General features: G+C 61.9%; 1 protein-coding gene across 6 annotated transcripts; it reads right to left on the minus strand.

Moving 5' to 3' along the window:
• Window positions 1-1043: 1043 nt before the first annotated feature.
• C20H19orf47 (chromosome 20 C19orf47 homolog) lies at window positions 1044-24716 on the minus strand. 6 transcript variants are annotated; one of them, XM_054010020.1, is made up of 11 exons: window positions 13888-13906; window positions 13474-13544; window positions 12116-12203; window positions 10884-10998; window positions 9789-9870; window positions 9041-9175; window positions 6929-7027; window positions 6752-6826; window positions 5595-5665; window positions 3961-4365; window positions 1044-3329 (listed from the first exon to the last, which is right to left on the minus strand). In XM_054010020.1, the coding sequence occupies exons 2-11, from the start codon at window positions 13490-13492 to the stop codon at window positions 3312-3314; spliced, it is 1107 nt and encodes a 368-aa protein (XP_053865995.1). In that variant the 5' UTR covers window positions 13493-13544; window positions 13888-13906; the 3' UTR covers window positions 1044-3311. The 6 variants fall into 6 exon arrangements, with proteins under 6 accessions (XP_053865995.1, XP_053865997.1, XP_053865993.1 ...); XM_054010022.1 differs by lacking the exon at window positions 13888-13906 and adding an exon at window positions 24649-24716 and having other exon boundaries at window positions 1044-4365; XM_054010018.1 differs by having other exon boundaries at window positions 1044-4365.
• Between the last annotated feature and the right edge of the window lie 523 nt (window positions 24717-25239).

A 25239-nucleotide genomic window follows, 5' to 3' on the forward strand; every position in this document is an offset into this window, starting at 1 on the left:
TGTCAGTCTCAGGGAGGTGGGGGCACAAGAGCCTAAGTTACATCAGCCCCACTGCATGAGGTTGTGGGGGGACTCCCCTCCCCCTCTGTGCAGACACCCAGAAAGAGAAGTTAGCACTGAAATCAGCCGAGGGGTCCAGGGTAGGAGCAGTTGCTATAGTGTATTTGCAACACACATCACAATTCTTGGGTAGCATCCTACACACTTTGCAGTGTGTCTATTCCCTACATCCCTTCCTCTCCCGTCACCCCCACCCCAGGGGAGGGTGGGGCACAGCAGTTGCTTACCAGCACTGCTATGCTACCCCTTGGCACAGGAAGTAGAGAAGGCAGTATCCCCCACGGGGGGAAGACAGCGGCAGAACTCAGCAACATTGTCGGTAAAGAGCTTGCTGAGTGAAAGCAGCACAGGGCGGGAAGGATGAAGCAACAGTAGTGAGGGCAGGTGGGTTAGACAGGTCAGACCAGCCGATCAGAAAGCTCCCTTCTGGCTGTGGGATCTGGCGAAGAGCAGGAGCAGGAAGACGACAAGTGTTAATTAAAACCCTCGGATTTTCTTTTGCCAGGTGACGGAGGAGAGACGAGCAAGACAACAGTGTCTCACGCAACGTTGTGGTAGTTTTGCCCCAGGGAGCACAGTCAAGGGAAAAACTATTCAATAAAGCACAACGCCCCCTGCAAACTGCTCGGGGTAAAATGCTTTGAGCATCCTTGGCAGGAGGGAGCGGGTTAGTCTCTAGGCACAAGAGCAAGAGCCGGACATCTCAACCTGGGCCTAGGACTCCGGTCCCTGCCCCGGATTTGCCATGACCCTTCCTTGGGCAGGTCACCGCTGCACTCTGGGTAGCAGTTTATCTGTGAGAGGGGATAACATCCACCGCTGTGCAGCCCTTTTCACATGGAGGCTCTGGAGGTGCTAAGTAAGTCGGCAGTACCATCCCTAGCCGCAGAGGACTCCAGACCATGAATCTTCCTTTAAAAGCAAGTAGAGGGATTTCTGAGCAGCAGAGATCCATTAAAGGCCAAGGAGGGATGAGAGGAGTATGTCTTTTTTTATGCTTTATTGCAACAGCACGTCAAATCCTTGAAGAATAACGGCACGTGCCTTGAGTGCATTACACACATCTCTACTGCCTCTATGGCCGCTGACTACACAAAGTAGCCTGTGCGCAGATTTCATTCTCCTTCTTAAAAAAAGTATTTTGCCTCAAACAGTCTAAAAACATTCAGAACACTAACCTTCCTTTCGAAAGCACGACCAAAACTCTCAGAAACGGGTTATGCCAACTTGCCTATTTTGTCTTGGGAGGGGAGGGGAGAGACACACCCAAACTTCCCTTTCTTGGATCCAATGACCCCATCCCCTCCCCTCAGAAACAGCCTCCTCATCTCCGTCCCACAGCTGAACACTTGTGTTTTAACCCCGTTATAAAGCCTCTGGAACCTGCAAAGCGGGCGTTTCACAAGAAAAGTTAGCACTTCAGAACAAACAGGAAGGCCAATACAGGCAACCACTTAAAAACAGATGATAAAATAGAAAAGCTAAAGGGATGCAGTAAACCCACAGCAAAAAATGCGACAGGATCTCCTTAAGGAGAAGGCCTACATCCAGACATTAAACCTCCTGTTGGGCTTAATAAAGAACAGTAGATAGAAGAAGGAAGAATTGTTGTTTGGATTGAGTCGGTTCTTCAGCCCAGTGCCTCAGCTGCAGCACCAATACAGAGACGACATGGCAGGCTAACTCCGCATTGGGTTTAGGGCAGAGGTGGTCTACAGTGACAACCACATTTAATCAGTTGGCAAGGAAGCCAACGGCAGCCACTCCTCTTTGCTCCGGTGCCACGTCCCGCAGACGCTCCCAGCCAAGACGGAGCATTGCCGGCTGGGGCCTATCCAGCAGGTTACACTCTCTTTAGTAAGATAACCCACTTAGCACGGGCCTAGGGCTCTTTATCCGAATATCTTGCAGCACTCACCAACAGAGGGTGGAGGAGTGCGGCTGCACGCCATGCTCCAGGTCTGTGGGCTGCACGTGACCACCTTAGTCCGGTGCTCCAGCAGGGAACCTCTCTCGGCACCGCCAAGCTTTGTCTGTGAACTCCTAACAGCTGCCCAGCTAGCCTGACAGGCATTGACCCCTCTCCCCCACCCACAGTACCTACTTGGGAGGAGTAACCCCTTTTAGTGAGGGGAAGAGGGGAGCACAAACAGAGCCCTCTGAACTAGCTGGCCCACAGCCTGACAGCCCGTGACTCCCCACAGAACAGGACAAGCTGCCCCTGCCAGATGCTACCTTCTGCCCTAGAGCGGAGAGAGGAGCTTGCTGTCCAGGACTCAGTCCTCAGCCTCTCTGCACAGGCTTCCCCCAGGAGTGGCAGCACCAGCTGCCCCGGTGGTTCTTTGATACAGACACGTGTCCACTCGGAACGGGGGCCACCACACAGCATGGGAGTGACCCTGGCTCCTGTCCCAGGCTGCATAATGGGCTAGTCTCCCTACACAAAAGAATGTACAGGAGTCCTGCCTTTTAGGAAGGGGAGCAAGGCCTGTTGCCTCCCCGTGGGACAGAGACGCTGAGAAGTAATCAAAGCCAGACATCTGCCTTTGTATTTGCACATGTGCAAAATGACTTCCCTGCTGAATCTCTGTGGTACTCAGAACCAAACCTCTCAGCACGAGGGTGCTGAAATCCTGTCAGGAGAGGGCAGTTATGCTGCCCCCTGGAAAGCAAGGCCAGGCTCTAGCCTCTGGGGGTGAAGCCGATTGACTCGGAGCTGGGAAATCCGAAGAGAAACTGGCCCTGTGCAGAACTGTGCTGCTTTTACACTTGAGGGCAACTGCCCAGACATCTGAACAAAGTATCTCCCCATCCCCCCCAAACAAAATATTTCTTCTTGAACTGACCAAACAAATCCAGGCCATGCATACTCTTAGCATGTTCCTGGCAGACTCTGGAGCTGCCCACGGACCTGTTCGAATCCATGCCACACACTCAGGGTGCAAGGGCTGCACAGATCCGGGTGGAAACCCATGCCTGGAACACAAATGTAATGCTGTACTGGGCAGGCAGGTGGAGTGACGCTAGCACAGGGACACGAGCAGGTGTGAGGACCGAAGGAGAAGAGACATCTCCCGTGGGTCTTAGATGAATACTCTTGGACTGACTACATTCAAACAGATGCCTGCGCAGTGTCCGGGAGCCCTTACGTTTGGTTTTATAGGTTGCTAGGAAACCCTCTTAGACTCAAGAGTTCCAGCAGTGTCCCCACTCCGTATTATCTCTGTACGGAGACCTCGAGACGCTACTTCCTAGATACAGGCAAGAACCTGCAGAGGGAAAAAGATAGAAAAAAAGAATAGAAAAAAGCTTTCAGTGCACTTTAGCGCTGGTGAAAGGCGCTTGGATGACAGCCTGGGAGAGGAAAGCCCTCCGTTAGCCAGAGCCCAGGCTTCTGCCGTGTCGCAGACCCACTGCGGGGAGTAGGGGCGTAGTCTCCAGGACCCATTCTCGCCTGGTCTTCTCTGCTGAGGCCTCCAGACAAGGGGGCGCACAACTCACACCAATTGTGATGGTTCTGTTTTGATGTAGGCAGCCACCATGCAAGAATCCCAACTCATTTCACACAGCGGCTTGTGCCCGTTGAGTTTAATGGTAAGGAATGAACCAGGAGCAGAGCACACGCACACTCCACTCAAGCCAAGTTGGGTCTAGGCCAGGCGCCCCGATCCTGCCGAAGGAGACAGAGACGGGTCTCTGGGAATCCCCCACACAGGGTTTCATGCACGTAAAGAGAGTGGTAACAACGCAGACAAAGTGGTTTGGACACTAGCGGCTACAGAACCAAACCTTCCAGGCGCTGTTCACCAATCAGTTTGCCTTCTTGCCCAGTCTTTTAAAGACACTAACAGTCCCTGTATTGTCCATCTGAGCGCTATAGATTTCGCTGGTGCTGCTTACCTTAGCGCTACCCAAAGTCCTCTTTAGGGTGACCCTGAACTGCGGTTCAGCTTTGTTCTTCGTGCTGGTGACGCTGCTGTCCTGGGCCTCGGTGGGCAGGGCAGGCTTGCCCAGTCTCTGGATGACGCTGACTTTGGACGCTGATTCCGGCTTCTTTTCCTTCACCGCCAGGCCGGAGCTCTTATTGCCAAGTCGTCGAATGGTCGTCACAGCTGGTTTTGCCTCCGAGCTCGTGGCTTTTGCTTTGATGGTTACTCCTGGTTTGGCACTTTCCTTGCGTAAAGGCTTGGAGAGCTTCTTCAGGACGCCAGCATACTGCAGGACGGAGCAGTCGTCATCACTCTCTGCGGCTTTGTCCTCCTCTGCCTCCAGTGCGTCCCCCAGTCGGCTGAAGACCCCTGTAGGCTGCAATGCATCAAAAGGAATAAAAATGGGGAGGCAGTGTGGCCTAGTGGACTGAGCACTGGACTGGGACACAGGTTCTGTTCCCAGCTCCGCTACCTGCCTACTGGGTGACCTGGGTCAAGTCCCCTTCCTGCGCCGTGCCTCAGTTTCCCCAGCTGTGGGACATTATATAGCCCTCTTTTGCGATGTCCAAGATGCACTGACAAAAAGTGCTAGATCAGAGCAAGGGATTATTCTTCTCCTAAAACAGAGCACGGTCGGTAAAATATTCTTCACTTTGTGTTCTTTGGAGAGAGACATACAATTCTGGCGGGTTAATAACCACACAACCACCTTGCTCTGACGTGGAACAGGAGATCAGTATCTAGCCCACAGCAGAGATGGGGAAACTGAGGAACAGAGGGGCATGACTAGCCCAAGGTCACCCAGAGGTTGGCGGACAGATCCCAGGATGCCCCAATCCCAGTCCAGCACCACTCTCTGTCTCAGGTTTTGATGTGAATGTGCTGATAGTGACAGGTGTTAAGTGTCAACCATAGAGACCCAAGTCCTCCACCTTCAGAACAGGCAGAGAAGCGTCCGGGCAGGCGCTTCCCCTCCTCTCCCCTCCCTGCAACGTGCACACCGTGGCCCAGAGGGGACCTTCGTTTCCGCGGATCATTTACCACCCTCTCTTGGTTAAGGCTGCCAACTGGGCCGCTAAGTATCGTGGTTATTTCTGTGACACGAGCACCTGTCCACTAGGAGTGGATCCCAGACTGAATCTTTTCACAGAGGCCACAAACAGCCAGGGAGCGGAGGGTCAGTCGCTCGGATTTAAAGCACACCGGCTGTAGCAGAAGTGACCAATGACCCCTTCTCAGCCTTTCAACCGTGGCAGCGGATCCGGAATGAATCAATGTGAAAGCAATGAAGGCGGCTGTGAGAACAGGCACGCTCAGGTTGGGAGCCCAAGTACAGCAGCGATGAGCCACAGAACAGGACCCCAGAGCGGTAACACCGAGCTGGATGAGAAGCAGCTCTGGGACCACTCCCGCAAACAGCATTTCTGTCCTGCCTGTGCAAAGTGCACATGCCTGGCTATGACACCAGGAGCCAGACAGTCCCACCCTCATGGTGAGCCATCCCCTGGATTTCAGTGGGGCACAGCAAGGGACTTGTGGCCAGGACGCAGGGCGCTCACAGCCCCTGCCCTCTCCCACTGCCATGGAAACACCCTTCCCTCTCACCTTATTCCCTGTGGTTGTGTCTGCCTTCATCTCAGCTCCCAGCCGGTCAAACACAGACGTCCTGGGCACACCTGGCAGCAGCAAAGACGAGAGAAGTGCTTTCAGGCTTCCACAAGAAGGAAACTGGGGAAGGTTTTAAGAAAACCGCAAGGGGCATCCTGTCGGATGTGAGCAAGGTTCAGCAGGAAATGGTCACCATACCTCTATAAATACATCCCTCCCCTGCCCGTTAACAGCACATGCTGCAAACCCTGCTGCAGACGGTACCCACACTGACATGCCTCTCCCACTCTTCCCTCCAGAGTCTCACAAAGAGCTGCAAAGATGTCACGTGCGCACAGCCCTTCTGACATGCAGCCACCTCTGGAGTGGAGCACAGCGGCCAGGGTACAACATGGTGCTCAACGCTGCGGGAAAGGAGCACTTGGCCAGGATTCTCTCAGAAACCAGCCAGGTGCTCTCTGCGGGACTCTCAACAGAACCTTGGCTTTCAGGCCTCCCTTGAAAGTCCCACATACACGAAGGCCTTGTCTAGTGCCCCCCTTTGACTGTACCAGCATAACTGAGTGTGCACAATCCCCGAATGTGGACACAGTGCCTGCATGCTTTACCCCAGTACAGCCATTTCCACATGGGACAAGGAATAAGCTGCACCATCCAAGGCACCTCTGTACCACACTAGGGGTTGTATCACACCCGCTAGATCAGACCCCGTGTGTGTGACCCCTAGTTTGTCAGTCTCACAGGCTCGCCCCCCTTCCTAGTCACACGGGCTCGCTGAGTGGGCGTGGAGAAGGAAGTACTGTTCACCTTCCGTTGTAAAAGCGTGTCTTAAGCACCAGGTCTCTGCTCACCACCAACAGCCAGCAAGACATCAGGCTGCAGGCAGTGCAGCTGTAGCCATGTCATTCCCGTGATACTAGAGACCAGGGGAGTGAGACAGACAAGCACAGAGCTCTTCTTCGGGGCTGGGAAGGGTACCCGGAGCGCCACAGCTAACTACAGGGTGGAACAGATTGGTTAGCATGTTGCTAGCATAGATCGTAAGACTGAATGTGCTAAACACTGTTCCACCTTGCACTTTGCTGGGAAAGAGAGTTCCTTTCCCAGACCGTATATGGAGGGGTCTGTGCGGCTCGAAAGCTGGTCTCTCTCACCAGCAGAAGTTGGTCCAATAAAAGATATGACCTCCTCCACCTGGTCTCTCTTGATGCGGGGTTCGTCAGATGGATCTGGGGAAGACAGACACATGCTTTGCCAAGGGGCTAAGAACATACCAGTGGTACCTTTTGCTGCCTGCTGTTCCAGGATTTTCTTAGTCCTGGGCGTGGTACCTTTTGGCATGTTGATGATGTACTTCCCTTCCATCTCCGCGGTTACTCGCCGTCGTTTCACCGGGCCCACCAGGCTCTCGTCCGCTGGATCGCATAATGCTGGGGAAAGGACGAAGGGGAGAAGAGATCAGACTCGGCTAACTCCAAGCTCCCGTGCTCTAGGGATCCCACTCCATCCAGAGGCTCGGTGGCAGAGGAGATTAAGGTACGGACGGCGCTGCAGCCCAACAGTTGTTGTGTGTCCAAGAGCTGCTGTGATGCACTCTCTGCTCTCCAGAAAGCCTGCAGAGGCGGCAGCTGCTTGACCTCAGTGCCTGGCAGATCCACTGCAGCTGAACAGATCGGGGAAAGGGACCAATCAAAGACCACTACGGATCCGGAATCCCACGCTGGACTTGGGTCCTTTCCCTGGCGACCACGCTGCACTGCTCAGGAGTGGATTTGGTAGAACTAACGGACGTCTCCACAAGGAGACCTCACTCCAAAACTCCCTCTGCTGCTTCATCCGCGGAACTGGGGCAGGGTTGCAGGCTGCTCTGGGTGTGCCAATCCAGCTAGCTGTGAGGAACCGGAGCTCGGCCGTTTGCTCTGTTGCAGCCTGTCTTCCCAAGAACTAGTCTGAGCTCCCTCTTCCATCCAGAGAGCTTTGGGGAGATCGCTACGTGGCCCTGAAGGTTCCCTGGTCACCACTCCTGCCCAGAGGCCTTTACGCAGCGATTTAAGAACACGGTTGGGTTTATTTCCGTGGCCCTGTTTTTCCACCATATCCCTTTCTTACAGGGCCCAGCTAATAGTGAGGCAAATACAAAACCAGAGTCGCTAGGTGCATTTCAGGGCTGGACTTCGGATTAGAACTGGCAGGAATACCCCCCAAAGTCGCCGTGCAGATCACCTGAGACCCAGCTGCGCTTTGAGTAGGATTGTAGCATTAGCAGGCCTGCCAGCCGTGGGACTGACACCCTCTCTCCAACCAGGTACCATACAGGGAGCCCCCCACTCCCAGGAGAGCTGGGCTCTGCTGTTCATGCAGTCCTTGGCTCCTCTGCTGGGAATACTGACAGCCCCCTATTGTTGTTAGTGGTTGGGGTGGATTTCAGCGAGGGGCCCTGGCCTGAGACCCCATTGACGGATTTGGAGTTGCCTGGGACGATCTATGAATTTGATATGCTCTGTATGTTTACTGTTATGCACACACTGCATTAATTCAGTAACCGGGAAGGGGGGGGGGGGGGCAGGAAAACAGACGACAGCCCAGATACGAGCCCCATAGCAAACACCCCCAACAATTAACTGTGATATGCTGCTACCCTGCCAAGCCCAGCTTTCCCAGGACTGCGACACACAGTGTGCAGGGGATGGGGAAAGGCTCAAAAGCCTGAAGTGGATTTAAAGAAACATGTTCCCTGGAGGGGAGACAGTTAATAGGAAGAAACTGCCCCCCAACTTCCCCAGGCGGCGGGTGACGAGTCTGCTAGGGTCTCTGCCAAGGGAAGACGAGCCTCTAGGCAGGTCAACACGCAGGTGGGCTTTTTGCTGGTTTAGGCTCTATCCGGGTTCCTCCTGCTGAGATTAAACAATGCTCAGTGCTGGCCACAAGCCCCCAGAGGAACAGCCCTGAGGCTCCTGAGGTCAGTAGCACCTGCTGGGCATAAGCAGAGTGCCGTAGCCTCGTATCCCAGTCAGAGTGGGAGAATCGTGAGGGAGTAGGTGCACTTGGAAGAGACCACAAGAGGGGACAGAGGGGCAGAAATCCCCCTGAACCAGGACACCCACCAACAGCCACAAGATGGCAGCACCTCTAGGCTAGGCTGGATCTGAACTGGTGACCTGGAAGTGGCAGGTTATGGATATAGTGGCAATCTTGAGATTCCCCCCTCCAATTATTTAGAGCAGTCATTTACATTTACACAGCACCTTACAGCCCCATATCACAAAATGGAATCAGTAATCACGCAACCAGGCAGAAATCACCTCGCGCACTATTGAAACCCAACCAGCTCTAGGGTGGAGCACAGCAGCTGGTAAGTAGCTCACAGCAACAGTACATAACACTTTAGAATAATGAGAAAAAAAAGAGCTCCCAATGCTGCATTTCAAAGGTTTCCCTCATACCTGCTTTTGCGTTCTTCACAGCCATTTTGTTGGATACAGTAACAGAGATTTTGGACGTACTGGTGTCAGGTCTTCGGACAGGGGTAGCAGGTGGCGAATCTCGGCTTAAACTGTTAGCGATCATACGGGTGGCGGCTGGAAGGCAAGAATAGCTGGTGACGAAGCAGAATCAGGCCCCGGTGACGTATTCCTAGTGTACTCCATAGAGCAGGGCTCCTGTTCTGCTCCCTAGCTCCCCAAACCCCAGGGCTTGGTCAGGCTGAGAAGGGGCTAGCCCTGCCCCGTTAAACAACGGAGTGGCGCAGAGGACGATGGGTATTACAACTGCTGCATACCCCCCAGTAACGCAGGACAGCCAGCACTCAAGTCATTTGCCAAGCAATTCTAGTACCATATTCATCAAGACAAGAGACTGCATCCTGGGAAGTGAAAAGCCACTGAGAGTGGCCAAAGAGGGTCCCAGACAATGGCACCCTCCTCTGAATACAGAAGAGCAGCCCATAGGCGACATCCGGCCTAGCGGGAATCATCAGACAGACAGAATCAAGCTAGTGCATCTTCTGCTGGGACCTGTGGTCCCCAGGGGCTACACGTCAGCACTGAAGATGAAGACAGCTGCCGTGACGCTCCGTTTTGGAGGAGATGGGAGGCTAAGCTCAGGTGTTCCGGAGGGCAGAGAACGGGAAAGAGAGACCTGATTTACGGCACGTGCCGAAGCCCAGGGGCGGTCCCATGGGTCCGTACATACCGCTGTTGGCGTTCCTGCGGAGCTCTGACTGCATACTTGGCTGGTTGGAGGACACCGATTCAGTAGCTGCCTTGCACATCTCCTAAAAGAGACCAAGGCAATTTCTCGTTAGACAGGATTTCAGGTCAACGTTGCTCTCACTGATAGCGTGGAGGCAAAGTCCCAACGCGACATGAAGGCTCCGTTCAAGCGCAGCGAACACCCACATGCTTCTCGCACTCCCCTCGGGATGGTTCTTAGGGCTGAAGCAGCATGGAGACCCGGCTACCTCAGATGGACCGGACGGCTCCGAACAGGCATCAGAGCCGCTCTCTGCCCAGGGATCTGGCATAGGAATGGACTAATGTCCAGCACTTCCAATTCTTCCCCTCGCCTCTCACGAGTTCAGCATTCATCGGGGCGTGAGCAGTGTCTGGCGCTCAGAGAAAGGGGCCGGAGTCAGAACTCCTGGGTTCTATTCCAAACTCTGCCAGTAACTTGCTATGTGACTCCAGCCAACTGGCCTCACGTTGCTGCCTTGCTTTACCCCATAGACAAAACAGGGGCATAGGCTCCCCTCCTGTCGTCCAGCCTGGCCGTGTGGGTTCAGAGCGGGCGGAGAGCTTTAAACAGAAGGTGCTACGGGAACGCGTTAGGACACTAGGAAGGGTTTCATGGGCTGCCATAGCTTTGAAATTCATAGCAATTAAGGCCAGAACGGACCATTATCATCCAGTCTGGGCTCCTGCACAACAAGGCCAGGGGGTTTCCCCCAGTGAGTCCTGGATCTAGCACAGTAACTGGCAACTGAAAGAAAGAAGAATCCACCCTTGAACTGAAGTCCCCAAATCCTGGCGAATCCACCATACCCTTTGGAAAGCTGTCCCGATGGTTCATTACTCTCACTTCCCAATGTGCTCCTGGGGAAATCCCAAAGGGCAGAAGTCACTGAAGTTTAGAAAATGTGATTCCTAGAATATTTTACACCCTGTGGTTCAAAGGCCAGGCACCGAACTCAGGTTGTCCACACAGAAAAAGCCTAGTTGAGCTCACACTGACAAGGAAGCACGTCCCTGCCGTGACCAGTGCAAACTAACACACCGACAGACAGATTACCTGTCTGTAAACAACTTTAGCGTGCTTGAGGATAGCGATAATATCCCCCACCACCGTGATCCCTAGCTCATTCATGATCTCCTTGTTCAGGTCCAGCAGCATGTTCTTCTGGATTCTGTAGAGAACAAAGCATGGAGCAAATACTTCATCAATGGGTAAAGCCTTTCCACGCCCGACATGGAGGATCTCAAAGCATTTACAAGTGAACTGACCCCCATGAACCCCATGCAAGATAATTAACGTACAAAAAGATCATATCCCAGCTCTGCGATGGAGGGCAGCAGCTGGTAACAGAATGCAGCTACGCTTCACAATGCTGGAAGTGTAAGAGAATCAGATATCCGATTAATAGTTAATGTAACCAATTAAGCAGACTGGAATTTGGCCAGGACACCAGGGCTAATACCCTTTCTTTCTCCTGCAAAATAGATCATGGGATCTTCATGCCCACGAGTGCTGGGAAGCTCAGGGTCAGATCATCTGACAGAAGTCTCACGTGTCACCCCTGCTGGGTGATCAAGGTGCGCTGCTGACAGGCTGGAGCAAAGAGCTATGTCCATTCCTCCCAGGAAAGGCCTATTGGTGCAATGTGAGCTGTCCCCTCGCTGGGGCTGCAGGTGAGGGGCCCGGGACGCTGCACAGAACGATGGGGACTAGAACAGCTAGGAGCAAGGTTCCAAGGCCAGACGGGACCATTGTGACACTAGTCTGACCGCCGATAGAGCATGGGCCAGAAACCTGCCCCACATTAATTCCTAGAGCAGAGCTGTTAGAAAAACATCCCATCCTGATTTAAACGGGCAGTGATGGAGAATCCCCCACGCCCCTGGGGGGCAATTATCCTCCATCAATTAATTACCCAAGAGACTCTTTAGTGGCAAACTTGTCCCTCCCACCCAGAAAGGAAGTCCCTATTCAACACAAGTGCTGTTTAACTCAACCGGAGACAATTAATACTTCACACACACAGGGCTATTTACAACCTGAAAGGTATTTTAAAAGCAGCCTGTCTTCTCACCAGCACCTCTGTAACGAGGGGAACTGAGGCAGGGAGCCAGGAAGTGAGTTGTTCACAAGCACAGAGGGCGTATCATGTTTAGAATATACCCCTCTCCTTTTGGGTATTCTAATGACATAAGTCTGTAGCTGAGACTGCGAAGTGTTTTTAGTTCCGTATGTTCATGCCCATTAAGTGATGGAAAATTGTTGCCCGTGTCTCACAGCAGCCTCACCTGTTATCCACAAACATAACTGCGTAGTTGACAGCAGGGCCTGGAGGAATCCCAGCTTCCTTAAAAAACTGAATCCACTCGGATGTAGCTGAAAGATGCAAGACACAAAACAGATCCTAAGGAATGTGATTAAACTAAGAGCAGTCTGCTGGGATGCCCTCTAACCGGGCAGAGATATGACAGGAGCTGCATGCCCCCGGAGTCGTCATCCTGCCAGCCAATACATGCAGTGGCAGTGACAACTGCTTGAGACAGGGGGGAAAGAGAGAGACAAAAACCAGAGAAATCATAAATCACCACAACGCGATCGCTGGGGGCCAATCATGAAAACACTGCCTATCATGCTGACCAACACGGGCTCATCACTGTCTGGCTGGCTTCTCGTCTGACACTTACATCGTTTACTCATTGGGGCAGGCACCTTCTCTCTGATGTGGCTGTACAGCGCCTACCACAAGGCAACTACAATCTGATGCATGGTGGGTCACTTGGATGCATCCCTTGGGCTCCTGGCACGTTGCTACCCTGGCCCTCAGGCAAACCTTTGAGTCCCCCAGTGCTACTTGGAGAGTCCTGAGACGCCCACACAGCCACAGGGTAAATCAGTAGCAAGCAGGTGCCTGCCTTCCCTCCCTCTAGTCAGTTTCAACTAGCTTCAACATTATTCTTTCATGAAGATGTTGGTGTTACTTCTCCGGGGGGAGGAAAAGAATCAGTGGTTGGTTAAATCTTTACCAGCCACAAATTATCCCATAGTTGCTATTGAAAATGCTTCCCGGCAGCTTCCTTATCCATCAAATTCGGAGTCATTTGGAAACACCGAGAGGAGAGAGAAACCTAAACTAAAGCAGCAGATCATCATTGGCTGGTACATTCCGTCGGAAAGCGCGGAATATAGTCTAAGTTCAAGCCTCAGGAAGTAAACTGAGAATGAAACAAAATTCAGAATTAAAGTACGAACTCTTCATAATCCACCCTAGAGGTTATCAGAATTGCAGAGGACTCTAAAGAACAGCAGGACATTATCCTCTCTGTGCTGCACGGGCTTTATCTCTGGATGTCCTGGCCTTTGGAGGTTTCAGTCATGATCGTAATGTCACTTCAGTATCTTTCCTGTGGTTTAGTGCACAGATCCCTGGCACCACATGCCGAGCATTCACAGCTGCTGTCACACATCAGCCCGGCTGCTCATGCACCAGCCACTGAATTCCTCTGACATTTGAATATGCCACAAAAGCTAACGATAAAATCTGCTCTTCTGAGCGCCTTTACGCCGGGGCTATCGTCTTACCGAGAGCTCCATTTACACAAGAAGGGGGATACCTTCAAAAATCAAAATACCATCATTTCAGACTTACCCATGGTAACTGACACCATTGTGGGAAATCCAGAAAGACCCCTGGTGGGGCCTGGCTCTCGCGGCGCTGTCCTGCAATGAAACAACATATCATTAAGGCAACTGCGCTTCACGAATGACGCAGGCAGAATTCCAGTGCTGGCATTCATGGAACCAGAATAGCCCATTACCCACTCCCAGGCCAGGAGTTTAAAGCACAACACCCCCAGTCTGGTTCTACAATGGGGACTCTTATGACGCGAAGGGATTTTTGACTAGACCACGTTAGGCTCCTGTCCTTTGCCCAGGGCTACAAATACTTCAGTGCTTCTTAAAGAGGCAACTGCAGAGGGCAGAGGCAGCGCCTGGAGAGCGTGCAGACGTAAAGGGGACCATGCTAGTCAGCTTTCTGCATATCCTGTCCCTGGCTCATTACTTAAGGGCATTCTCAGGGTCATGCTGAGATTTCCTTCTCTCCTGCAGCTTGTTTTCCCCTTGAGGTCGTGGTTCTCGGTCGTTATCCCGCCAGGTTCTGGTTATCATGGAGCAAATGAACGTCTGCTTGGGACCAGCGCTTCCAGGGGGTTCAGACAGGTGCCCACTGCTCTGGAACAGCTCATGACGACTTGAGCAGGTGCTTGGGGAGCACGTTCGCTCACCTGGCTGGGACTGAAGAACTATTTCCCTATTAGAGAAGGGGACAGCAATTTCCATGCCTCAGCCAGCGAAGGAAAGTTACCAAATGGCTGGGCTGCGGCCACAGGAATCAATGACTAGAAGCCGCTCACAGAGCTGCCTGAGGCCGGACTCCTAGGCCTGGGAGGGACCTCGAGAGCTCAAGGCAAGAGGGCTAGAGCTCGGCAATCCCCACTGGCTGGTCCCACCAGGATTCCAGCTCGGCCAGCAAGAGCTGCTGGTTTTGTGGGGCCACTGCCTGGGTTCAACCCCCCTGTGCTAGGGACACCAACTGCTCAGTCTAATGCAGGAGAGCAGGACCCCACGGTCTCTGCCCCACAAGCCTCCTCAAATCCCCCTAAAATCCTCAGGAGCCATCTCCCCCTCCACGCGACGAGTGAGTTCCTCCCCGACAGTCCCCCCACACTCCCCACAGTCCCAGTGTCTGCCCTCCAAACTCTCCCCCAGACACCACCTCCCCCATAGAGCCTCCTCACCACAGCCCCCGCCCCCCCCAAAGCCGCTTACAGCCCCCAGCCCCCGCCCCCCAAACTCCCCCCGACACCCCATCCCCCATAGAGCCTCGTCACCACAGCCCCCGCCACCCCCTGGCCCCACTTACAGCCCCCAGCTCCTGCCCCTCAAACTCCCCCCAGACACCCCCTCCCCATAGAGCCTCGTCACCACAGCCCCCGCCACCCCCTGGCCCCACTTACAGCCCCCAGCTCCTGCCCCCCAAACTCCCCCCCGACACCCCCTCCCCCATAGAGCCTCGTCACCACAGCCCCCGCCCCCCCCGCCCCGCTAACAGCCCCCATCCCCCGCCCCCCAAACTCCCCCCCGACACCCCCTCCCCCATAGAGCCTCCTCACCACAGCCCCGCCCCCCCCAGCCCCGCTTACAGCCCCCAGCCCCCGCCCCCCAAACTCCCCCCCGACACCCCCTCCCCCATAGAGCCTCCTCACCACAGCCCCCGCCCCCCCCAGCCCTGCTTACAGCCCCCAACCCCCGCCCCCCAAACTCCCCCCCCGACACCCCCTCCCCCATAGAGCCTCCTCACCACAGCCCCCGCCCCCCCAGCCCTGCTGACAGCCCCCAGCCCCCGCCCCCCAAACTCCCCCCGACACCCCCTCCCCCATAGAGCCTCCTCACCACAGCCCCCGCCCCCCTTACAGCCCCCAGCCCCCGCCCCCCAAACTCCCCCCGACACCCCCTCCCCCATAGACCCCGTCACCACAGCCCCCGCCCCCCCAGCCCCGCTTACAGCCCCCAACCCCCGCCCCCCAAACTCCCCCCCGACACCCCCTCCCCCATAGAGCCTCCTCACCACAGCCCCCGCCCCCCCAGCCCTGCTTACAGCCCCCAGCCCCCGCCCCCCAAACTCCCCCCGACACCCCCTCCCCCATAGAGCCTCGTCACCACAGCCCCCGCCCCCCCAGCCCCGCTTACAGCCCCCATCCCCCGCCCCTCAAACTCCCCCCGACACCCCCTCCCCCATAGAGCCTCCTCACCACAGCCCCCGCCCCCCCAGCCCCGCTTACAGCCCCCATCCCCCGCCCCCCAAACTCCCCCCCCGACACCCCCTCCCCCATAGAGCCTCGTCACCACAGCCCCGCCCCCACCAGCCCCGCTTACAGCCCCCATCCCCCGCCCCTCAAACTCCCCCCGACACCCCCTCCCCCATAGAGCCTCCTCACCACAGCCCCCGCCCCGCTTACAGCCCCGCTTACAGCCCCCAGCCCCCGCCCACCAAACTCCCCCCGACACCCCCTCCCCCATAGACCCCGTCACCACAGCCCCCGCCCCCCCCAGCCCCGCTTACAGCCCCCATCCCCCGCCCCCCAAACTCCCCCCGACACCCCCTCCCCCATAGACCCCGTCACCACAGCCCCCGCCCCCCCAGCCCCGCTTACAGCCCCCAGCTCCTGCCCCTCAAACTCCCCCCGACACCCCCTCCCCCATAGAGCCTCCTCACCACAGCCCCGCCCCCCCAGCCCTGCTTACAGCCCCCAGCCCCCGCCCCCCAAACTCCCCCCGACACCCCCTCCCCCATAGAGCCTCCTCACCACAGCCCCCGCCCCCCCAGCCCCGCTTACAGCCCCCATCCCCCGCCCCCCAAACTCCCCCCGACACCCCCTCCCCCATAGAACCTCCTCACCACAGCCCCCGCCCCCCTTACAGCCCCGCTTACAGCCCCCATCCCCCGCCCCCCAAACTCCCCCCGACACCCCCTCCCCCATAGAGCCTCGTCACCACAGCCCCCGCCCCCCCCGCCCCGCTTACAGCCCCCATCCCCCGCCCCCCAAACTCCCCCCCGACACCCCCTCCCCCATAGAGCCTCCTCACCACAGCCCCCGCCCCCCCCAGCCCCGCTTACAGCCCCCATCCCCCGCCCCCCAAACTCCCCCCCCGACACCCCCTCCCCCATAGAGCCTCCTCACCACAGCCCCCGCCCCCCCCAGCCCCGCTTACAGCCCCCATCCCCCGCCCCCCAAACTCCCCCCGACACCCCCTCCCCCATAGAGCCTCCTCACCACAGCCCCCGCCCCCCTTACAGCCCCCAGCCCCCGCCCCCCAAACTCCCCCCGACACCCCCTCCCCCATAGAGCCTCCTCACCACAGCCCCCGCCCACCTTACAGCCCCGCTTACAGCCCCCATCCCCCGCCCCCCAAACTCCCCCCCGACACCCCCTCCCCCATAGAGCCTCCTCACCACAGCCCCCGCCCCCCCCAGCCCTGCTTACAGCCCCCATCCCCCGCCCCTCAAACTCCCCCCGACACCCCCTCCCCCATAGAGCCTCCTCACCACAGCCCCCGCCCCCCTTACAGCCCCGCTTACAGCCCCCATCCCCCGCCCCCCAAACTCCCCCCGACACCCCCTCCCCCATAGAGCCTCCTCACCACAGCCCCCGCCCCCCCGCCCCGCTTACAGCCCCCAGCCCCCGCCCCTCAAACTCCCCCCGACACCCCCTCCCCCATAGAGCCTCGTCACCGCAGCCCCGCCCCCCCCAGCCCCGCTTACAGCCCCCAGCCCCCGCCCCCCAAACTCCCCCCGACACCCCCTCCCCCATAGAGCCTCCTCACCACAGCCCCCGCCCCCCTTACAGCCCCCAGCCCCCGCCCCCCAAACTCCCCCCGACACCCCCTCCCCCATAGAGCCTCCTCACCACAGCCCCCGCCCCCCTTACAGCCCCGCTTACAGCCCCCATCCCCCGCCCCCCAAACTCCCCCCCGACACCCCCTCCCCCATAGAGCCTCCTCACCACAGCCCCCGCCCCCCCCAGCCCTGCTTACAGCCCCCATCCCCCGCCCCTCAAACTCCCCCCGACACCCCCTCCCCCATAGAGCCTCCTCACCACAGCCCCCGCCCCCCCCGCCCCGCTTACAGCCCCCAGCCCCCGCCCCCCAAACTCCCCCCGACACCCCCTCCCCCATAGAGCCTCCTCACCACAGCCCCCGCCCCCCTTACAGCCCCCAGCCCCCGCCCCCCAAACTCCCCCCGACACCCCCTCCCCCATAGAGCCTCCTCACCACAGCCCCCGCCCCCCTTACAGCCCCGCTTACAGCCCCCATCCCCCGCCCCCCAAACTCCCCCCCGACACCCCCTCCCCCATAGAGCCTCCTCACCACAGCCCCCGCCCCCCCCAGCCCTGCTTACAGCCCCCATCCCCCGCCCCTCAAACTCCCCCCGACACCCCCTCCCCCATAGAGCCTCCTCACCACAGCCCCCGCCCCCCCGGCCCCGCTTACAGCCCCCATCCCCCGCCCCCCAAACTCCCCCCCGACACCCCCTCCCCCATAGAGCCCCGTCACCACAGCCCCGCCCCCCCCAGCCCCGCTTACAGCCCCCATCCCCCGCCCCTCAAACTCCCCCCGACACCCCCTCCCCCATAGAGCCTCGTCACCACAGCCCCCGCCCCCCCAGCCCCGCTTACAGCCCCCATCCCCCGCCCCCCAAACTCCCCCCGACACCCCCTCCCCCATAGAGCCTCGTCACCACAGCCCCCGCCCCCCCAGCCCCGCTTACAGCCCCCATCCCCCGCCCCCCAAACTCCCCCCCGACACCCCCTCCCCCATAGAGCCTCCTCACCACAGCCCCCGCCCCCCTTACAGCCCCCAGCCCCCGCCCCCCAAACTCCCCCCGACACCCCCTCCCCCATAGAGCCTCGTCACCACAGCCCCGCCCCCCCCAGCCCCGCTTACAGCCCCCATCCCCCGCCCCTCAAACTCCCCCCGACACCCCCTCCCCCATAGAGCCTCCTCACCACAGCCCCCGCCCCCCCCAGCCCCGCTTACAGCCCCCATCCCCCGCCCCTCAAACTCCCCCCCGACACCCCCTCCCCCATAGAGCCTCCTCACCACAGCCCCCGCCCCCCCAGCCCCGCTTACAGCCCCCATCCCCCGCCCCTCAAACTCCCCCCGACACCCCCTCCCCCATAGAGCCTCCTCACCACAGCCCCCGCCCCCCTTACAGCCCCGCTTACAGCCCCCATCCCCCGCCCCCCAAACTCCCCCCGACACCCCCTCCCCCATAGAGCCTCCTCACCACAGCCCCCGCCCCCCCAGCCCCGCTTACAGCCCCCAGCCCCCGCCCCCCAAACTCCCCCCGACACCCCCTCCCCCATAGAGCCTCCTCACCACAGCCCCCGCCCCCCCGCCCCGCTTACAGCCCCCATCCCCCGCCCCTCAAACTCCCCCCGACACCCCCTCCCCCATAGAGCCTCGTCACCGCAGCCCCGCCCCCCCCAGCCCCGCTTACAGCCCCCAGCCCCCGCCCCCCAAACTCCCCCCGACACCCCCTCCCCCATAGAGCCTCCTCACCACAGCCCCCGCCCCCCTTACAGCCCCCAGCCCCCGCCCCCCAAACTCCCCCCGACACCCCCTCCCCCATAGAGCCTCCTCACCACAGCCCCCGCCCCCCTTACAGCCCCGCTTACAGCCCCCATCCCCCGCCCCCCAAACTCCCCCCCGACACCCCCTCCCCCATAGAGCCTCCTCACCACAGCCCCCGCCCCCCCCAGCCCTGCTTACAGCCCCCATCCCCCGCCCCTCAAACTCCCCCCGACACCCCCTCCCCCATAGAGCCTCGTCACCACAGCCCCGCCCCCACCAGCCCCGCTTACAGCCCCCATCCCCCGCCCCTCAAACTCCCCCCGACACCCCCTCCCCCATAGAGCCTCCTCACCACAGCCCCCGCCCCCCCAGCCCCGCTTACAGCCCCCATCCCCCGCCCCTCAAACTCCCCCCGACACCCCCTCCCCCATAGAGCCTCCTCACCACAGCCCCCGCCCCCCCCAGCCCTGCTTACAGCCCCCATCCCCCGCCCCTCAAACTCCCCCCGACACCCCCTCCCCCATAGAGCCTCCTCACCACAGCCCCCGCCCCCCCCGCCCCGCTTACAGCCCCCAGCCCCCGCCCCCCAAACTCCCCCCGACACCCCCTCCCCCATAGAGCCTCCTCACCACAGCCCCCGCCCCCCCAGCCCCGCTTACAGCCCCCAGCCCCCGCCCCCCAAACTCCCCCCGACACCCCCTCCCCCATAGAGCCTCCTCACCACAGCCCCGCCCCCACCAGCCCCGCTTACAGCCCCCATCCCCCGCCCCCCAAACTCCCCCCGACACCCCCTCCCCCATAGAGCCTCGTCACCACAGCCCCCGCCCCCCCAGGCCCGCTTACAGCCCCCATCCCCCGCCCCCCAAACTCCCCCCGACACCCCCTCCCCCATAGAGCCTCCTCACCACAGCCCCCGCCCCCCTTACAGCCCCGCTTACAGCCCCCATCCCCCGCCCCTCAAACTCCCCCCGACACCCCCTCCCCCATAGAGCCTCCTCACCACAGCCCCCGCCCCCCCAGCCCCGCTTACAGCCCCCATCCCCCGCCCCTCAAACTCCCCCCGACACCCCCTCCCCCATAGAGCCTCGTCACCACAGCCCCCGCCCCCCCAGCCCCGCTTACAGCCCCCATCCCCCGCCCCCCAAACTCCCCCCGACACCCCCTCCCCCATAGAGCCTCCTCACCACAGCCCCCGCCCCCCTTACAGCCCCGCTTACAGCCCCCATCCCCCGCCCCTCAAACTCCCCCCGACACCCCCTCCCCCATAGAGCCTCCTCACCACAGCCCCCGCCCCCCTTACAGCCCCCAGCCCCCGCCCCCCAAACTCCCCCCGACACCCCCTCCCCCATAGAGCCTCCTCACCACAGCCCCCGCCCCCCCCGCCCCGCTTACAGCCCCCATCCCCCGCCCCCCAAACTCCCCCCGACACCCCCTCCCCCATAGAGCCTCCTCACCACAGCCCCCGCCCCCCCAGCCCCGCTTACAGCCCCCATCCCCCGCCCCCCAAACTCCCCCCCGACACCCCCTCCCCCATAGAGCCTCGTCACCACAGCCCCCGCCCCCCCAGCCCCGCTTACAGCCCCCATCCCCCGCCCCCCAAACTCCCCCCGACACCCCCTCCCCCATAGAGCCTCCTCACCACAGCCCCGCCCCCCCAGCCCCGCTTACAGCCCCCATCCCCCGCCCCTCAAACTCCCCCCGACACCCCCTCCCCCATAGAGCCTCCTCACCACAGCCCCCGCCCCCCCCAGCCCTGCTTACAGCCCCCATCCCCCGCCCCTCAAACTCCCCCCGACACCCCCTCCCCCATAGAGCCTCCTCACCACAGCCCCCGCCCCCCCAGCCCCGCTTACAGCCCCCATCCCCCGCCCCCCAAACTCCCCCCCCGACACCCCCTCCCCCATAGAGCCTCCTCACCACAGCCCCCGCCCCCCCAGCCCCGCTTACAGCCCCCATCCCCCGCCCCTCAAACTCCCCCCGACACCCCCTCCCCCATAGAGCCTCCTCACCACAGCCCCCGCCCCCCCCAGCCCTGCTTACAGCCCCCATCCCCCGCCCCTCAAACTCCCCCCGACACCCCCTCCCCCATAGAGCCTCCTCACCACAGCCCCCGCCCCCCCAGCCCCGCTTACAGCCCCCAGCTCCTGCCCCCCAAACTCCCCCCGACACCCCCTCCCCCATAGAGCCTCGTCACCACAGCCCCGCCCCCACCAGCCCCGCTTACAGCCCCCATCCCCCGCCCCTCAAAGTCCCCCCGACACCCCCTCCCCCATAGAGCCTCCTCACCACAGCCCCCGCCCCGCTTACAGCCCCGCTTACAGCCCCCATCCCCCGCCCCCCAAACTCCCCCCGACACCCCCTCCCCCATAGAGCCTCCTCACCACAGCCCCCGCCCCCCTTACAGCCCCGCTTACAGCCCCCATCCCCCGCCCCCCAAACTCCCCCCGACACCCCCTCCCCCATAGAGCCTCCTCACCACAGCCCCCGCCCCCCCAGCCCCGCTTACAGCCCCCATCCCCCGCCCCTCAAACTCCCCCCGACACCCCCTCCCCCATAGAGCCTCCTCACCACAGCCCCCGCCCCCCCCAGCCCTGCTTACAGCCCCCATCCCCCGCCCCTCAAACTCCCCCCGACACCCCCTCCCCCATAGAGCCTCCTCACCACAGCCCCGCCCCCACCAGCCCCGCTTACAGCCCCCATCCCCCGCCCCCCAAACTCCCCCCCGACACCCCCTCCCCCATAGAGCCTCCTCACCACAGCCCCCGCCCCCCCTTACAGCCCTGCTTACAGCCCCCATCCCCCGCCCCCCAAACTCCCCCCGACACCCCCTCCCCCATAGAGCCTCCTCACCACAGCCCCCGCCCCCCTTACAGCCCTGCTTACAGCCCCCATCCCCCGCCCCCCAAACTCCCCCCGACACCCCCTCCCCCATAGAGCCTCCTCACCACAGCCCCGCCCCCCCAGCCCTGCTTACAGCCCCCATCCCCCGCCCCTCCAACTCCCCCCGACACCCCCTCCCCCATAGAGCCTCCTCACCACAGCCCCGCCCCCCCAGCCCCGCTTACAGCCCCCATCCCCCGCCCCCCAAACTCCCCCCGACACCCCCTCCCCCATAGAGCCTCGTCACCACAGCCCCGCCCCCCCCAGCCCCGCTTACAGCCCCCATCCCCCGCCCCTCAAACTCCCCCCGACACCCCCTCCCCCATAGAGCCTCGTCACCACAGCCCCCGCCCCCCCAGCCCCGCTTACAGCCCCCATCCCCCGCCCCCCAAACTCCCCCCGACACCCCCTCCCCCATAGAGCCTCGTCACCACAGCCCCCGCCCCCCCAGCCCCGCTTACAGCCCCCATCCCCCGCCCCCCAAACTCCCCCCCGACACCCCCTCCCCCATAGAGCCTCCTCACCACAGCCCCCGCCCCCCTTACAGCCCCCAGCCCCCGCCCCCCAAACTCCCCCCGACACCCCCTCCCCCATAGAGCCTCGTCACCACAGCCCCGCCCCCCCAGCCCCGCTTACAGCCCCCATCCCCCGCCCCTCAAACTCCCCCCGACACCCCCTCCCCCATAGAGCCTCCTCACCACAGCCCCCGCCCCCCTTACAGCCCCCAGCCCCCGCCCCCCAAACTCCCCCCGACACCCCCTCCCCCATAGAGCCTCGTCACCACAGCCCCCGCCCCCCCCAGCCCCGCTTACAGCCCCGCTTACAGCCCCCATCCCCCGCCCCCCAAACTCCCCCCGACACCCCCTCCCCCATAGAGCCTCCTCACCACAGCCCCCGCCCCCCTTACAGCCCCGCTTACAGCCCCCATCCCCCGCCCCCCAAACTCCCCCCGACACCCCCTCCCCCATAGAGCCTCCTCACCACAGCCCCCGCCCCCCCAGCCCCGCTTACAGCCCCCATCCCCCGCCCCTCAAACTCCCCCCGACACCCCCTCCCCCATAGAGCCTCCTCACCACAGCCCCCGCCCCCCCCAGCCCTGCTTACAGCCCCCATCCCCCGCCCCTCAAACTCCCCCCGACACCCCCTCCCCCATAGAGCCTCCTCACCACAGCCCCGCCCCCACCAGCCCCGCTTACAGCCCCCATCCCCCGCCCCCCAAACTCCCCCCCGACACCCCCTCCCCCATAGAGCCTCCTCACCACAGCCCCCGCCCCCCCTTACAGCCCTGCTTACAGCCCCCATCCCCCGCCCCCCAAACTCCCCCCGACACCCCCTCCCCCATAGAGCCTCCTCACCACAGCCCCCGCCCCCCTTACAGCCCTGCTTACAGCCCCCATCCCCCGCCCCCCAAACTCCCCCCGACACCCCCTCCCCCATAGAGCCTCCTCACCACAGCCCCGCCCCCCCAGCCCTGCTTACAGCCCCCATCCCCCGCCCCTCCAACTCCCCCCGACACCCCCTCCCCCATAGAGCCTCCTCACCACAGCCCCGCCCCCCCAGCCCCGCTTACAGCCCCCATCCCCCGCCCCCCAAACTCCCCCCGACACCCCCTCCCCCATAGAGCCTCGTCACCACAGCCCCGCCCCCCCCAGCCCCGCTTACAGCCCCCATCCCCCGCCCCTCAAACTCCCCCCGACACCCCCTCCCCCATAGAGCCTCGTCACCACAGCCCCCGCCCCCCTTACAGCCCCCAGCCCCCGCCCCCCAAACTCCCCCCGACACCCCCTCCCCCATAGAACCTCCTCACCACAGCCCCGCCCCCCCAGCCCCGCTTACAGCCCCCATCCCCCGCCCCCCAAACTCCCCCCCGACACCCCCTCCCCCATAGAGCCTCCTCACCACAGCCCCCGCCCCCCTTACAGCCCCCAGCCCCCGCCCCCCAAACTCCCCCCGACACCCCCTCCCCCATAGAGCCTCGTCACCACAGCCCCGCCCCCCCAGCCCCGCTTACAGCCCCCATCCCCCGCCCCTCAAACTCCCCCCGACACCCCCTCCCCCATAGAGCCTCGTCACCACAGCCCCGCCCCCCCAGCCCCGCTTACAGCCCCCATCCCCCGCCCCTCAAACTCCCCCCGACACCCCCTCCCCCATAGAGCCTCGTCACCACAGCCCCCGCCCCCCCAGCCCCGCTTACAGCCCCCATCCCCCGCCCCTCAAACTCCCCCCGACACCCCCTCCCCCATAGAGCCTCCTCACCACAGCCCCCGCCCCCCCGCCCCGCTTACAGCCCCCATCCCCCGCCCCCCAAACTCCCCCCGACACCCCCTCCCCCATAGAGCCTCCTCACCACAGCCCCCGCCCCCCTTACAGCCCCCATCCCCCGCCCCCCAAACTCCCCCCGACACCCCCTCCCCCATAGAGCCTCCTCACCACAGCCCCGCCCCCCCAGCCCTGCTTACAGCCCCCATCCCCCGCCCCTCCAACTCCCCCCGACACCCCCTCCCCCATAGAGCCTCGTCACCACAGCCCCCGCCCCCCCCAGCCCCGCTTACAGCCCCCATCCCCCGCCCCTCAAACTCCCCCCGACACCCCCTCCCCCATAGAGCCTCGTCACCACAGCCCCCGCCCCCCTTACAGCCCCCAGCCCCCGCCCCCCAAACTCCCCCCGACACCCCCTCCCCCATAGAACCTCCTCACCACAGCCCCGCCCCCCCAGCCCCGCTTACAGCCCCCATCCCCCGCCCCCCAAACTCCCCCCCGACACCCCCTCCCCCATAGAGCCTCCTCACCACAGCCCCGCCCCGCTCACCGCTGCGCTCCCCGCGCCGGCCCGGCCTCTCCGCTTCTCCCCGGGCCCGGGGCCAGGCCCAGCCGGAAGCGCCGACCAGCGAGAACAGGAAGCGGCCGCCCCCTGCGGCCCGCGCGGAGCCGCCTCTAGGCGGCGGGGAACCATAGAGAGCGGGGCGGCCTCGGCACCTCCCGCACCGCACCGCACCGCACCGCGCCTGCGCCGACTGAGCCCGGTCCCTGGGGTCTCTCCTGGCTCTGGGGGGGGGAGTGGGGGCTGGTGGTTAGAGGGGGGGGGATGGGAGCCAGGACTCCTGGGTTCTCTCCTGGCTCTGGGGGGGAGTGGGGGCTGGTGGTTAGAGCGGGGGGGGGCTGGGAGCCAGGACTCCTGGGTTCTCTCCTGGCTCTGGGGGGGAGTGGGGGCTGGTGGTTAGAGGGGGGGGGCAGGGGCTGGGAGCCAGGACTCCTGGGTTCTCTCCCCTGCTCTTGGCACAAACTCCCTAGCCCAGCACCCTGTGTCATCATTTATGTGTGTGCAAAGTGGTAGATAAATGTGTGGCCCAATTAATCTTCTCCCCTCGCTCAGCAGGGTGGCAGCATTTCCCAGCCCTGG

This window comes from Malaclemys terrapin, chromosome 20, assembly GCF_027887155.1.
Source record: "Malaclemys terrapin pileata isolate rMalTer1 chromosome 20, rMalTer1.hap1, whole genome shotgun sequence".
NCBI classification, from domain to species: Eukaryota; Metazoa; Chordata; order Testudines; family Emydidae; genus Malaclemys; species Malaclemys terrapin.

Bases quoted from the DNA above. Each gene is read 5' to 3' on its own strand.
- C20H19orf47 (XM_054010021.1), bottom strand. From the start codon at position 13,561: ATGTTGTTTCATTGCAGGACAGCGCCGCGAGAGCCAGGCCCCACCAGG. The intron at 7,028-9,040 runs GTATGAGGGAAA...TCCTTTCCCCAG, and splicing joins TGTGAAGAACGCAAAAGCAG to CATTATGCGATCCAGCGGAC. The intron at 4,366-5,594 runs GTGAGAGGGAAG...GATGCATTGCAG, and splicing joins ACACAACCACAGGGAATAAG to CCTACAGGGGTCTTCAGCCG.